Source organism: Rhinoderma darwinii, chromosome 2 (assembly GCF_050947455.1).
Source record: "Rhinoderma darwinii isolate aRhiDar2 chromosome 2, aRhiDar2.hap1, whole genome shotgun sequence".
Lineage (NCBI taxonomy): Eukaryota > Metazoa > Chordata > Amphibia > Anura > Rhinodermatidae > Rhinoderma > Rhinoderma darwinii.
The window spans coordinates 20,482,693-20,496,846 of NC_134688.1; the positions used below are offsets into that span (position 1 = coordinate 20,482,693).

Below are 14,154 nucleotides of genomic sequence, written 5' to 3' on the forward strand. Positions count from 1 at the left end.
GCTCCCTTTGCTGCCGCTGTTCCATGTGCACAAGTCCGGAAGCCGCGACCGGAAGTAGTAATATTACTGTCCGGCCGCGACTTCCGGTCCACAGGAAAATGGCGCCGGACGGCGCCAATTTCGAATAGGACTGTGTGGGAGCGGCGCATGCGCAGTTCCCACACAGACGCCGTACACGGCAGTCAATGGGACGGGAGCCGTTCGCAGTCCCTATGGGACTGTGGCTGCCGTATTCCATGTCTGTGTGTGTCGTTAATCGACACACACAGAAATGGAACAAAAAATGGCAGCCCCCATAGGGAAGAAAAAGTGTAAAAATAAGAAACAGTAAAACACAAACACACAAATGAAAATAAACGTTTTTATTAAAGCACTAACATCTTTAACATATAAAAAAATTATTTGTGATGACACTGTTCCTTTAAGGTATTTTATTTCTGACTGTCAAGATGATTGGGTCTCCTTCATTCCCCTTGCCGAATTTTCCCTTAATAACCGGGTCAGTAATTTATTCAGATATATATACAGTTAGGTCCAGAATTATTTGGACAGTGACACAATGTTCATGATTTGGGCTCTGCTGCCACCACATTAGATTTGGAATTAAACAACTGAGATGCGATTGAAGTTTAGACTTTCAGGTTTAATTCAAGGGGTTGAATAAAAATATCCTGTGAAACGTTTAGGAATTGCCACCATTTTTCTACACAGCCGCCTCATTACAGGGGCTCAAAAGTAATTGGACAAATTAACATTACCAGAAACAAGTTGTTGCTTGTTTGTGGGTCTTTCTGCCTTAAAGAGGCTCTGTCACCAGATTTTGCAACCCTATCTGCTATTGCAGCAGATCGGCGCTGCAATGTAGATTACAGTAACGTTTTTATTTTTAAAAAACGAGCATTTTTGGCCAAGTTATGACCATTTTCGTATTTATGCAAATGAGGCTTGCAAAAGTACAACTGGGCGTGTTGAAAAGTAAAAGTACAACTGGGCGTGTATTATGTGCGTACATCGGGGCGTGTTTACTACTTTTACTAGCTGGGCGTTGTGTATAGAAGTATCATCCACTTCTCTTCAGAACGCCCAGCTTCTGGCAGTGCAGACACGGCCGTGTTCTCAAGAGATCACGCTGTGTCGTCACTCACAGGTCCTGCATCGTGTCAGACGAGCGAGGACACATCGGCACCAGAGGCTACAGATGATTCTGCAGCAGCATCGGCGTTTGCAGGTAAGTCGATGTAGCTACTTACCTGCAAACGCTGATGCTGCTGCAGAATCAACTGTAGCCTCTGGTGCCGATGTGGCCGTCACGATGCAGGACCTGTGAGTGACGTCACAGATCTGCACTGCCAGAAGCTGGGCGTTGTGAAGAGAAGTGGATGATACTTCTCATCAGAACGCCCAGCTAGTAAAAGTAGTAAACACGCCCCGATGTACGCACATAATACACGCCCAGTTGGACTTTTACTTTTCAACACGCCCAGTTGTACTTTTGCAAGCCTCGTTTGCATAAATACGAAAATGGTCATAACTTGGCCAAAAATGCTCGTTTTTTAAAAATAAAAACATTACTGTAATCTACATTGCAGCGCCGATCTGCTGCAATAGCAGATAGGGGTTGCAAAATCTGGTGACAGAGCCTCTTTAAGTTTTGTCTTAAGCAAGTGAAATGCAGCTCGATCAGGTTGAGATCTGGTGTGACTCGGCCATTGCAGAATATTCCACTTCTTTGCCTTATAAACTCCAGGGTTGTTTTCGCCATATGTTTTGGGTCATTGTCCATCTGTCCTGTGAAGCGACATCCAGTCAACCTCGCTGCATGTGGATGAATCTGAGCAGAAAGTAAATCCCTGAACACTTCAGAATTCATCCGGCTGCTTCTGTCTTCAGTCACATCATCAATAAACAGTAGTGACCCAGTGCCAGGCAGCCATGCATGCCCATGCCATCACACTGCCTCCGCCATGCCATCACACTGCCCCCACCATGCCATCACACTGCCTCCACCATGCCATCACACTGCCTCCGCCATGCCATCACACTGCCTCCACCATGTCATCACACTGCCTCCATCATGCCATCACACTGCCTCCGCCATGCCATCACACTGCCTCCATCATGCCATCACACTGCCTCCACCATGTTTTACAGAGGATGTGGTGTGCTTTGTCTCATGAGCCGTTCCAAGCCTTCTGCATACTTTCTTCCTCCCATCACTCCAGAATTCATCCGACTGCTTCTGTGTTCAGTCACATCATCAATAAACACTAGTGACCGAGTGCCTTTGGCAGACATGCAAGCCCATGCCATCACACTGCCCCCACCATGCCATCACACTGCCCCCACCATGTGTTACAGAGGATGTGGTGGCTTTGGAGCATGAGCCTTTCCAAGCCTTCTGCATACTTTCTTCCTCCCATCATTCTGGTACAGGTTGATCTTAGTTTCATGCTGTTCCAGAACTGGGCAGCTTCTTTACATGTTGTTTGGCAAAGTCTAATATGGCCTTTCTATTTTTGAGGCCGATTAATGGTTTGCACCTTGTGGTGAACACTCTGTATTTGCTGTCATGAAGTCTTCTCTTTATGGTAGACTTAGATACTGATACACCTACTTCCAAGAGAGTGTTCTTCGCTTGGGTAGATGTTGTGAAGGGGTTTTTCTTCACCATGGAAAGAATTCTGCGATTATCTACCACTGTTGTCTTCCATGGACTTCCAGATCTTTTGGAGTTCACGAGATCACCAGTGTGCTCTTTTTTTCCAAGAATGTACAAAACTGTTGATTTGGCCACTCCTAATATTTGTGCTGTCTCTCTGATGGATTTCATTTTTTCAGCCTAATGATGGTCTGTTTCACCTGCATTGAAGCTCCTTTGACCTCATGTTGTGGGTTCACAGCAACAGCTTCCAAATGCAAATGCCAAACCTGGAATCGACTCCAGACCTTTTACCTGCTTAATTGATGATGGATTAATGAGGGAATAGCCCATGTAGCCCATTAAATAGCTTTTGAGATAATTGTCCAATTACCTTTGGTCCCTTGAAAAAGAGGCTGCTACATATTAAAGAGTTGTAATTCCTAAACCCTTCCTCAAATTAGGATGTGAATACCCTCAAATTATAGCTGAGAGTCTACACTTTAAGCCCATATTCATTATATAACTGTATATTCAATGTGTTTTGGTAAACAGATAAAATGCCAAAACTTGTGTCACTGTCCAAATAATTCTGGACCTAACTGTATCTCCATTGATTCAGATTGCACACAAACCCTGTGTAGTCTAACCCCATGATACTCTTTCATCTGCCTTCTCTACCTCCGTTTGTAAGTTAGCAAGAAGCAGGAGCAGATTGAGTGGGTAACTGAAGGATAAGACCACACAAGGTTTGTTTGTAATCTATAACCATAGTGACAAATAGGTCTGCATAGGAGCTGTATACACAAAACTGTAGGATACTTTTAAAGCAAGATTATTTGCAACATTGCTCCATTTATTATTTATTTGCACTGCAATAAAGAAATTGTTTTTTGAAAGGGTATGTATACTTTTGAAACCGTTCTATGATCTGATCCAGAAGTTCTGGAAGGTTTCTTGACGCAGAGACTATTGTCTTATTAAGGCTGAGAAGTGGGGATGAGTATTAGCCTCTGCCCTACATGTGTGCCTTTTTGGTGCTATTAAATGGTGCAAAATACTAAAGGAGAGCAAAACGACCACTCACCAGTGTAACATCCACGGTCGCGGACCATCGTTCAGACTCACACCTCGACAGCCGCGGCCATGGATCTGTGATTACTGGCCTGCATCTCCCCTCCCCAGGAGATGCCAGCACTCACTTCCGCTCCGCTATGCAGTGTCCCGTAGGCTGCGCTCGCACACTCGTGCCCGGCCTTAAAGGGCAAGCGCGCACATGAAAATATGGTTCTTATTAGCCATAATCACCCTGGACTATAAAAGGGCCCCTGCCCCTTCATTCCTTGCCTGAGCATTGTTTGTATTCCTCTGTTAGTCTTCCAAATGGTCCCTTAGTCGTATCCTGTTCCCTGTGTTCCCGTGCCCTGCTACCCATATTCTGTATCCCGTGTTGTATTTGTTCCTGTGCCATCTCTAGTGTTGGAGTCGTGTTGTGCCATCTACTATGCCTGTTGACTTACACCACATCTGGTGTCATATGCTATGTTTTGCATCACCTGCCGCCAAGGTCCCATCTGTGTATAAGCTGCTGCTACTGTCTAGACTATTACAGGTACCATTGTGATTGGACTTTATATTGACTTGGTACACTGTTGTTTGGCCAGCTGCTACCTCGCTACGGCGGTGCGGCCCAGTGGGTCCACATACTCACAGATCGTAACAACCAGTATGAACCCGGAATGGTTCACATTTGCCTATCTTACCTCTATGAAACCTACAGTATGGATGTGATTTATGCTAGGTCGTGTGACCTCAGTGTGTCCCTTTGGGGGGAAAAGTTGTGTGACAATTGCAAGAATTATCACAAGGTTGGAAATCTTGCAATTGTTTCAAGTCATTTACAACTTGTTCCCCTATAGAAAACGTTGCGATACAGCGTCCAAAAGTTGCAATGGATCCTCAACCCCCCTAAAAAAATCTAAAAAGAATAATCACTTTTTGTAGTGGATACCCTCTAAACATGATTATATAACACTGTGCAGGCTGCATACCCGACACAAACAATGGCGTACTTGTTATAGAGACAGATCATGCGGCTTCTATGGGGCCCTTAGTAAGAGGGGTCCGGTCCTGGTTCGTCACATCCCCTTTGGGTGGCAAAAACATACGCAGGATTCCCCTCTACAAAGGAAATGCATTGTTAGCCAACATAGGGGTGGAGAAATGGCTGTAAGGTTTTGGATGGTGCACAGAGGGTTTAACAAACTCCAGCCCTTCCATGCTGCGTAACATAACCGACACCATATTGGGAAACCCATTTTGATCTTTGTTATGGGGCCTCATCTTTTCAATGTACGCCGCAGGACACAATCCTAAAACAGTTTAATACATTCTACATCTGAATACAAAGCTTGATAAACGATGATATTCTGAAAGAGAACTTCTGAGTATCAGACCCAGAAACCCAAAATACAAGGCAATACAATTATAAGAAGAGGTCACCTACCTGCCCAGAAGAAGGAACTCCCCGATTAACCCCTGGCGCCTCATAGCCATTAAAAGTCCACGGACAGTCATTCCTTCACAAAAACAGACCACAACTCTCGCTTTGGGAAGATGACTCTGCAATTTTTTTAATAATTTATCAAAGTTCTGTTCTCCAGCATTACTGTAAATCTTGTATGAATGAGCGATGCAGACCCCATCCTTGGCGGACATGTCCTTGAAAGCTTCCATGCCCCTTTCTCCATAGTTACCTGGAAAAATAAAAACAAAGTTATTAGGTGGAATCTATCTTACCATTTCATTTATAAAATTTGGCAATACACATACTTCTCAAGATCCCAGATGTCAGGACATTTAAGTCCATACCTGCTACGCCCAAGAATATCCCCAAATTAATAATTTTATGCAAATTTGTAAAAGCCCCACCCCTTTCAAGTCCGGTTCTCTGAACTCTGAACTCACAGTAGGTATGTCCTTTTTTGTTACTGTTATGCTGTTGCCATTGAGATGAGTGTGTTGACCATATGAGTAGCAGTGACTTGTTCCCACATATTATTGAGGACAGCGCTACATGTGACAGGGATAGTGTCATGAAGTGGGCGGGGTTAGAACACAGCGTGGCCAATTAGATTATAGGAATCGATTTATGTGATTAAGTTAGTCATGCCACGTCTACATGTGGAAGTGGCACGTTCCATTAATTTAGCAAGTTATGAAACAACATCTAGTGTACTGGATCATTGGAGTGGTGACAGCAGCAGGAGAGGCGTGTTCTGATCTTGTAGGACACAGTGATCTGTCCATTCATGTGACTAATTTAGTTATGAGAGGTTTACATGTGATAAAGTCAGTGCCCTGAAGTTAGTAAAGATAAAACAATGTAAAGACCATCGAATGATTGGAATGGTGATAGCAGCAGCAGAACAATGTGCTGATCTTGTGGGAGAAAGTGACCTGTCCATTCATGTGACTAAGTTAATTATGACAGGTTTACATGGGATAAAGTCAGTGCCATGAAGTTACTAGGGATAGAATACTAATAGGGTCTTAAATTTAGACAGCTTAGAAAAATTTGGCACATCTAGTCTAATTCTAAGTGGCTCATACTGAATGATAAATTTGGCGCAACTTTAGGCACTTCGGTCTAACTTTAAACCATCTTGTTGCTGGATAGGTTTGTGACAAATATTTGTGCCAGAAACAGTCTAAAAAATGGTTGAAACGTGTTGCAATCTAGCACTAGACAAAACCACGAACATTTTCTACAAAAACGAACTACCCTGTGAGCATGGGCCAAAAAAGAATCTGGCACACTGTGACAATATATGACATGCAAGTAACGTGCGCCACTGTTACACGACTAGATGAACAGAGGCGCAGCAAGCTTAATAATTCTCCCCCAATGTATCGACCATTGAATAATGGGAATACTGACAGCAGCAGGAGAGGAGTGTGCTGATCTTGTAGAGGACAGTGACCTGTTCATTCATGCGATTTAGCTATGACAGGTTTACTGAGTAGTAGCATAGAGATCACAGAGGTTCCAAGCAACAGTAGAAGAGACAGCAACAAAAAAAACGATTACTGTCCACTACAGCACAAAATGCTTTGCAAAAAATTCAAGCAACTGGTGGTTAGACAAAATAATTATTCAGTATCTGACCTGAGATTAAATAATTTATCAGTGATGTCCTTATTGGAGGAAGTCTGTGGATCCAGAAAATAAAATAGTAGGTCTGGCTTTTCAATTAGGCTCAAAAGCCTATGGATGGCCATGTGTGGGTGCACGGGGTCAGGAGTGGATCATAGTTTATGGAATGTGAGATAGTGCCATAGAGCTTGTGGTGTTACTTTTTCTTATAGATGATGACTATACAGGTTGAGCTCCCAGTAAAGACTCTTGTACTGATCCTGAGTTACGGCTTATATTATAGTACAGCTACATTCACAATTCTGCTGGTTGGTATTGGAAACAGTCAACAACCTTGTTGACAGACACCCCCTTAAAAGCTCAGCTAAGCTTCCATAATGCAGTGGGACAGTTTGTTTTTTCCTACATCAGATAATTGTACAGTGCCGAGTGTCGTAGCAAGGCTTCTATCTAAATAACCTGGCCATGGCAGAGTGGCTTGGTGCCCCGTCTCATGAGCTACACCCCCTGCAGATCCTGGTGCACAGAGAACAGCTCTGTGAAGAGATTGAACCAGCAAAGAATGCTGGTAGATTTCAGCTCCGACACCTATAAAAGTGTGAATGCAGCTCTGCAGTCTACTACAGACTGTAATCAGCACAGGATAGGTATCTATTTACACAGTGACTTCACTGTTAACGTCGATTAATTGTATATATAATGATTACAAAATATTCTCATGGATGGACATACCCTAAATATTTTAACGAGAGCTGAGCAAATTGGTTCTCCATCAATTTGTATATTCGCCAGTCCATAGAATGCAATAAAAGGATTGATTCGCCTGATTCTCCTAAATTTGCCAAAAAGCATATCACAAGCCTGCCAAAATCAATTTGTTCACTCTTAAAACTAGCATCTTAATGGCCTTCGAATCATGCGACAAATATTTGCTTATCTGTAAGTCTGGATTCACACTTGGGTTAGTTCTTACCTGTCAGGTTTCCGTTGCTTTTTGAAGGTCAAAATAGAGTTGCATGATGCACTTTTCTATTCAGTAAAAAAACGGATAGCTGATGGAAACCTGACCGACTGATAATAAGGCTCCGTTCACATTTATTTACTGATTAATGATGGATACTACCAGCCCTCGACATACCCTATTGTACGCCATTCGGTCGCGGTGTCCATCATTTTGGCTGGAAAAATAGCAATGTATGCAGCATTATTTTACCTATCAAATATGACGAAATCTGCAACTAAGGATCCAAACGGAGCATCTGCCGCAGATTTGAGCATAGCCTGATGGACCCCCCGGCACCTGACTAACCCCACTGACTTACAGTGGGGTCAGTCAGGTTCCGCCAAGATGACTGTTGTTTTGACGGGGAAAAATTTCCCTGTAAAATATTACTGAATCTGCTACGTGGTCTTAGACAATGGGAGTAAAAAAAATTGATCAACCTGTAACTTTATCATGATCTACGGATGTAGCCATCTTTATCTTGACACATAACTTTCTGCAGCATGACATCACACAACAAATGTCATTGAAAAAGTCAAGATAAAGGATCTCGCCACTGTGTATTTAATGCATTAATTGTCAAGATAAATACAGCTACATCTGTATCTGGCACTGCGTCTTGGTTTACTTACTGCGTCTCCATTGCAGATAACGTCAAATTTTACGGGGAAAATGGTGCTGCAAGCAACGCTATTTTTGCAGTTAAGATGACGGACGGCGTTATGGATGGAAAGCCGAATGCAAATGTAAACAAACCCTTAGCGGAATCTTACTGAGTTTTTCTCCAGATAAAATTGATCCATACAGTATCTAAATTACCGCTGCACACAGGGAGTTATAATAGACAAGTAAACATAAATTCTGATGGATACGCTGAAACATATCCAGACATAATAAACAAAAATACCGCAGTCTGCAGATACCCCATAGGAAGACAATCAAGTTACACACTTTCCTAAATGACGCTCGCCTGGAGCCAAAACAAAACAGGATACAAACAGTTTTATATATTGAAGCGTGACGAGATAAATGACTGTTTAGTGAGATCAGCCTGTCTGTCCTCCGGAGATGGCTTCTTTCTGCTCAAAGTCGAGCAGTTTAAGGATTGTGATAATAACAAAAAACTTGTCACCCCGATTTTTATGCTGTGTTTCAAAAACACTTATCTATATTAAATTGCTGGAGATACCGCTGGTTCTTCATGGGTTTTAATAGCGGAGTTATTTAGGGCGTACATAAATGTGTAAGATATATAGGTTATAAAATGAAAAGGGTTTGTCCACCTTTGTACAATTTACATTAAAAAAATGATCTAAATAAAAAGTTGTGTCATTTTGTAAATCCATTACATTACATATCTTGTACTGATCCAGAGTTACCGACTGTATTATACTCCAGAGCTGCATTCATAATTCTACTGGCTTCAGAATTGAAATCTCACAGCATTTTTTAATGTCTGCTCAGAGATTGTTCTGGTGATATGCATTCTGGGAAATGTCCTCTTTAAACCAGGTACAGTACAGTAATTTAATTAGGAGAAATGCTGCCCCAATGCTTTATAGGAGCTCAGACTAAACTTTTAATAATGTGTGTCTGACAACAAGTTTCTAATGACAACAAGCTGAATTGTGAATACAGCTCTGAAGTGTAATACAGGATGTAACTCAGGATCAGTAAAAGATAGGTCATGTCATGTATGTACACAGTGACTCCACCAGCAGAATAGTGAGTGCAGCTCTAGAGTATAATACAGGATGTAACTCAGGATCAGTACAGGATGAGTAATGTAATGTATGTACACAGTGACTCCACCAGCAGAATAGGGAGTGCAGTTCTGGAGTATAATACAGGATGTAACTCAGGATCAGTACAAGATAAGTAATGTTTTGTATGTACACAGCGACTCCACCAGCAGAATAGTAAGTGCAGCTCTGGAGTATAATACAGGATGCAACTCCAGATCAGTGCAGGATAAGTAATGTAATGTATGTACACAGTGATTCCACCATCAGAATAGTGAGTGCAGCTCTGGAGTATAATATAGGCTGTAACTCAGGATCAGTACAGGATAAGTAATGTAATGTATGTACACAGTGACTACACCAGCAGAATAATGAGTGCAGCTCTGGAGTATAATACAGGATGTAACGCAGGAACAGTACAAGATATGTAATGTAATGTATGTACACAGTGACTACACCAGCAGAATAATGAGTGCAGCTCTGGAGTATAATACAGGATGTAACGCAGGAACAGTACAAGATATGTAATGTAATGTATGTACACAGTGACTCCACTAGCAGAATAGTGAGTGCAGCTCCGGAGTATAATACAGGATGTAATTCAGGATCAGCAAAAGATAAATAATGTATGTACACAGTGACTCCACCATCAGAATAGTAAGTGCAGCTCTGGAGTATAATACAGGATGCAACTCCAGATCAGTACAGGATAAGTAATGTATGTACACTGTAACTCCACTAGCAGAATAGTGAGTGCAGCTCTGGAGTGTAATATAGGCTGCAACTCAGGATCAGTACAGGATAAGTAATGTAATGTATGTACACAGTGACTACACCAGCAGAATAGTGAGTGAAGCTCTAGAGTATAATACAGGTAGTGACTCAGGATCAGTACAAGATAAGTAATGTAATGTATTTACACAGTGACTCCACTAGCAGAATAGTGAGCACAGCTCTGGAGTATAATACAGGATGTAACTCAGGATCAGTACAGGATAAGTAATGTAATGTATTTACACAGTGACTCCACTAGCAGAATAGTGAGTGCAGCTCCGGAGTATAATACAGGATGTAATTCAGGATCAGTAAAAGAGAAATAATGTATGTACACAGTGACTCCACCAGCAGAATAGTGAGTGCAGCTCTGGAGTATAATATGGGATGCAACTCCAGATCAGTACAGGATAAGTAATGTAATATATGTACAAGTTACTCAACATTTTATTTAGATGATATCAGTATGTAAACTGTATAATTGTGATAACTGGTGAATATACATCTACAAAGGGTATGTCCACAATCACAACCACTTTTTTAATTTTTTTCACCTAAAATGAAAAATGAAGCAACTTTGTAACTCGTCTTGACTAAAAATGTCCCACCATTTTGTATCTACAGCTCTTTTTGTCTCTTCAGACAAACCCTGTGTCTCCAAAAATACAAAGCACAACTAAAAAACCTTGTGTATTTGAACCTGCAGTCATACTTTTGGTAGGATATCAAAAAGTAGGGGATAGATGGACGCGAGTATGACTGCAGAATCAAACCACACAGCGTTGGTTTGTAGTCTGTTACCATGGAGACACATACATGTGTGCATAAAACCTGTATACACAAAAACGGGAGGAATTTTTTAATCAAGACTATTTGCAAAGTTGCTTTATTTTGATTATTTCAGAAGCATTGGCACAATAAATGTTTTTTTTTGTTGAGGTAGACATGGCAAGGGTCCACCTAGGTCAACCATCTTTCTGTTGGCAGCTCCCTAAAGACAGCATATACTACAATAATTGCTGCCCCCCCCCCTGTATATACTCTAGGGCCCGGGTCCACATAAATTTTGCACTTAAAAAAAAAACTGCACTGAGAGCTGAGAACAGAAGAAATATCCGCAGTGTTTTTTTTTTTTTATCAAACTCTGCAAACAAATAAATCTATCATGTGCCGTGGAGATGAAAAACCTTACTTGTATTTGGAAAGCAGTACATCACTTTTTGTACTAGTTTCCTGTGATAACACTTCTTGGAAAGTGATGTATTAACAGGAAAGTACATTATAGCGGCTCTGCCTGTTCTCAAGACACTTTACAAGGAGTGTTATCACAAAAAAGATAATGGGAGTTATTCATCAAGTGGGAGCAAGTACTCAGCTGAGGATTGTCAGGACACATATGTCAAACGACCCTATTCATGTGTAATGTCTCAATTATACTGCAGACTACCAAGAACACTCATCCCTGTCTGGGTTGGTTATTTCAGATGTTGCTCATTGAAAATACATGAATTAAAATAAAGATCCAGCCGGGAGCCACAATCCCAAATTCCCTAATGTCAGAATCAATCCAGCATCTCAATTATGTGTACGTTATATATATATATATATATATATATATATATATATATATATGTGTGTGTGTGTATATATATATTTTTTACCGCACGTACAGTACATGGTACAATAAATGGTGCCTTGAAAAACTGAAACTTGTTCGACAATAAATGAGCCCTCATACGGCTATATCGTCGGAAAAATAAAAAAGTTATGGCAAATAGAAGGAAAGGGGGGAAGCTAAGATGTAAATCCTAAAAATGGCTGTGGAGGGAAGGGGTTCAACTAATTCACTGAGTTATATCCAGTGCAGGGTTTGAGGGGGGTGGTACATGACACAGGGATCCGAAGTGCTCCAAACAGAATATCTGTGTCATGCTCCGCCCCCTCAGGCCCTCCAATAGACATAGCACAATTATTCACTTTAATTAGGAAGTCTATAATTACACCTTTGTAACAATCAATACAAATATGTAGCCAGAATTGGGTCACCTATGGAAATAATCAATATTTCATACCACAAGTGATTTTAAGCTGCCCAAATACACATCATCGAATTTGCTTCTGAATAAACCACAGAAAAAACATCACTGGAGTTTGTAATAAAATATAACGGTTACCTGAGCACAATATAGAATACCGTATTTTTCGGACTATAAGACGCAGTTTTTAGCAAGAATAAATCTTGCTAAAAAGTCCCTGCGTCTTATAGTTGGAAGACAAGGGACTGCGCCGGGGCCCCTGTCCGCTTCTTACTTAACCCCTTTGCGACCCATGACGTTCCGGCACGGGAGGGGATGATGTACGGCAGGTTGTAATGTCCGTGGCTGCGGGCTGTCAGCTCCAACCTCCCCCTAACAGCCGCAGCCACGACTCGTATCTACTCACCTCTGCCGGATCCCGTAGGATCTTAAAGGGGCAGCGCGCGCATCGGACCTCATGGACGAACTTTGACCCGTGAGTACCCTGGACTATAAGAGGGGTCCAGCCCCCTAGTTCTATGCCTGAGCGTTGTTGTGTTTCCTAAGTTTGTCTATGTGATGGCCTCCTAGTTGTTTCCTGTTCCAGTCCCTGTCCCTGTACCTATACTTGTTTCCAGTTCCTGTTCCTAGCAATCCATACCTTCCTGGTTTAGCACGGAGCCGTGCCAAAGTCGTGTGGTGGCGTGTCGTCTGACCTGCTTCACATCCCCTGACGTCCGCCTGCTACTTAGTCCAAGCCGAGCCTGCCATGCCGCTGTCTGAGCTGCCACAGGTACCTATAAGAACTATAGACTATCACCTGCTCCCTGTTGGCCAGCTGCCTTACCGCCACGGCGGTACGGCCCAGTGGGTCCACAGACCCTTTGTGACACAGGTGTCAGCTGTGTTTTACAGCTGACACGCTTCTCTAATGGCCATGAACAGTGATCATGCTGTTCCTGGCCATTTAACTAGCTAAATGCGTGCAGTCAATAGCGACCACCGAATTTATTGGGGTTTTTCCATGAAGGACATTTATGACAGATCCACAGGATGTGGATCTGTCATAAATGTCAGATAGATGCGGGTCCCACCTCTGGAACCCACACCTATCTCTAGAACGGGGCCCCTAAACCCCGTTCTAGCTTTATGTGCTCTCCCGTCCACTTAATGATTTCAGAAGCAACGTAGCATGCGAGCTACGCTGTTTCCCCATCTACCATTCACTACTATGGGAGTTACAGAAACAGCATAGCTCAGCGAGTTACACTGTTTCCATAACTCATCCATGTGCTGCAGTGTATTGTACCAGCAATCTAACAATCGCTGGTACAAGTCCCCAAGGGGAACTAATAAGATATGTAAAAAAAAAATGTTAGATAAATTTTCAGGAGTGGAAAAAAATATATATACATTAAAAGTAAAAAAAAAAAAAAAACCTTTTCTCATTATTCCCCAAGCACAATGTAAAAAATTGTTATCGCTGCGTCCGTAAAAGTCTGAACTATTACATTATACCATTATTTAATTCGCATGGTGAACGGAGTAAAAAAGTAAAATTTAAAACATCAGAATTGTTGTTTTTTGGTCACGTTAGCGCTAACAAAAATTATTTAATTTTAAAATTTCTTTAAAAATTATTTAATTTTAAAATAATTAAAATTATAGAACAATTTATTTTTTTTAACAAATAGTTTTTTCTTTGTAAACGTGGTAAAATATTAAAAAATATTTTCTGTTGTCTGGCGTCTTGTAGTCCGAAAAATAAGATAGTTATTACAAAATACATGCATAGTAGACAAAAATGAAAAACTGCAATTGTAACT

At 41.6% G+C, this 14,154-nt stretch overlaps 1 protein-coding gene across 6 annotated transcripts in view; it reads right to left on the reverse strand.

Moving 5' to 3' along the window:
* The window catches only part of GRM5 (glutamate metabotropic receptor 5), a 356,124-nt gene that overhangs the window by 225,147 nt on the left and 116,823 nt on the right, over positions 1–14,154 (reverse strand). For all 6 annotated transcript variants that reach the window (XM_075851443.1, XM_075851446.1, XM_075851447.1 and 3 more), the window contains exon 3: positions 5,145–5,394. In XM_075851443.1, coding sequence (XP_075707558.1) covers positions 5,145–5,394 — 250 coding nt within the window. The remainder of the gene's footprint in view (positions 1–5,144; positions 5,395–14,154) is intronic.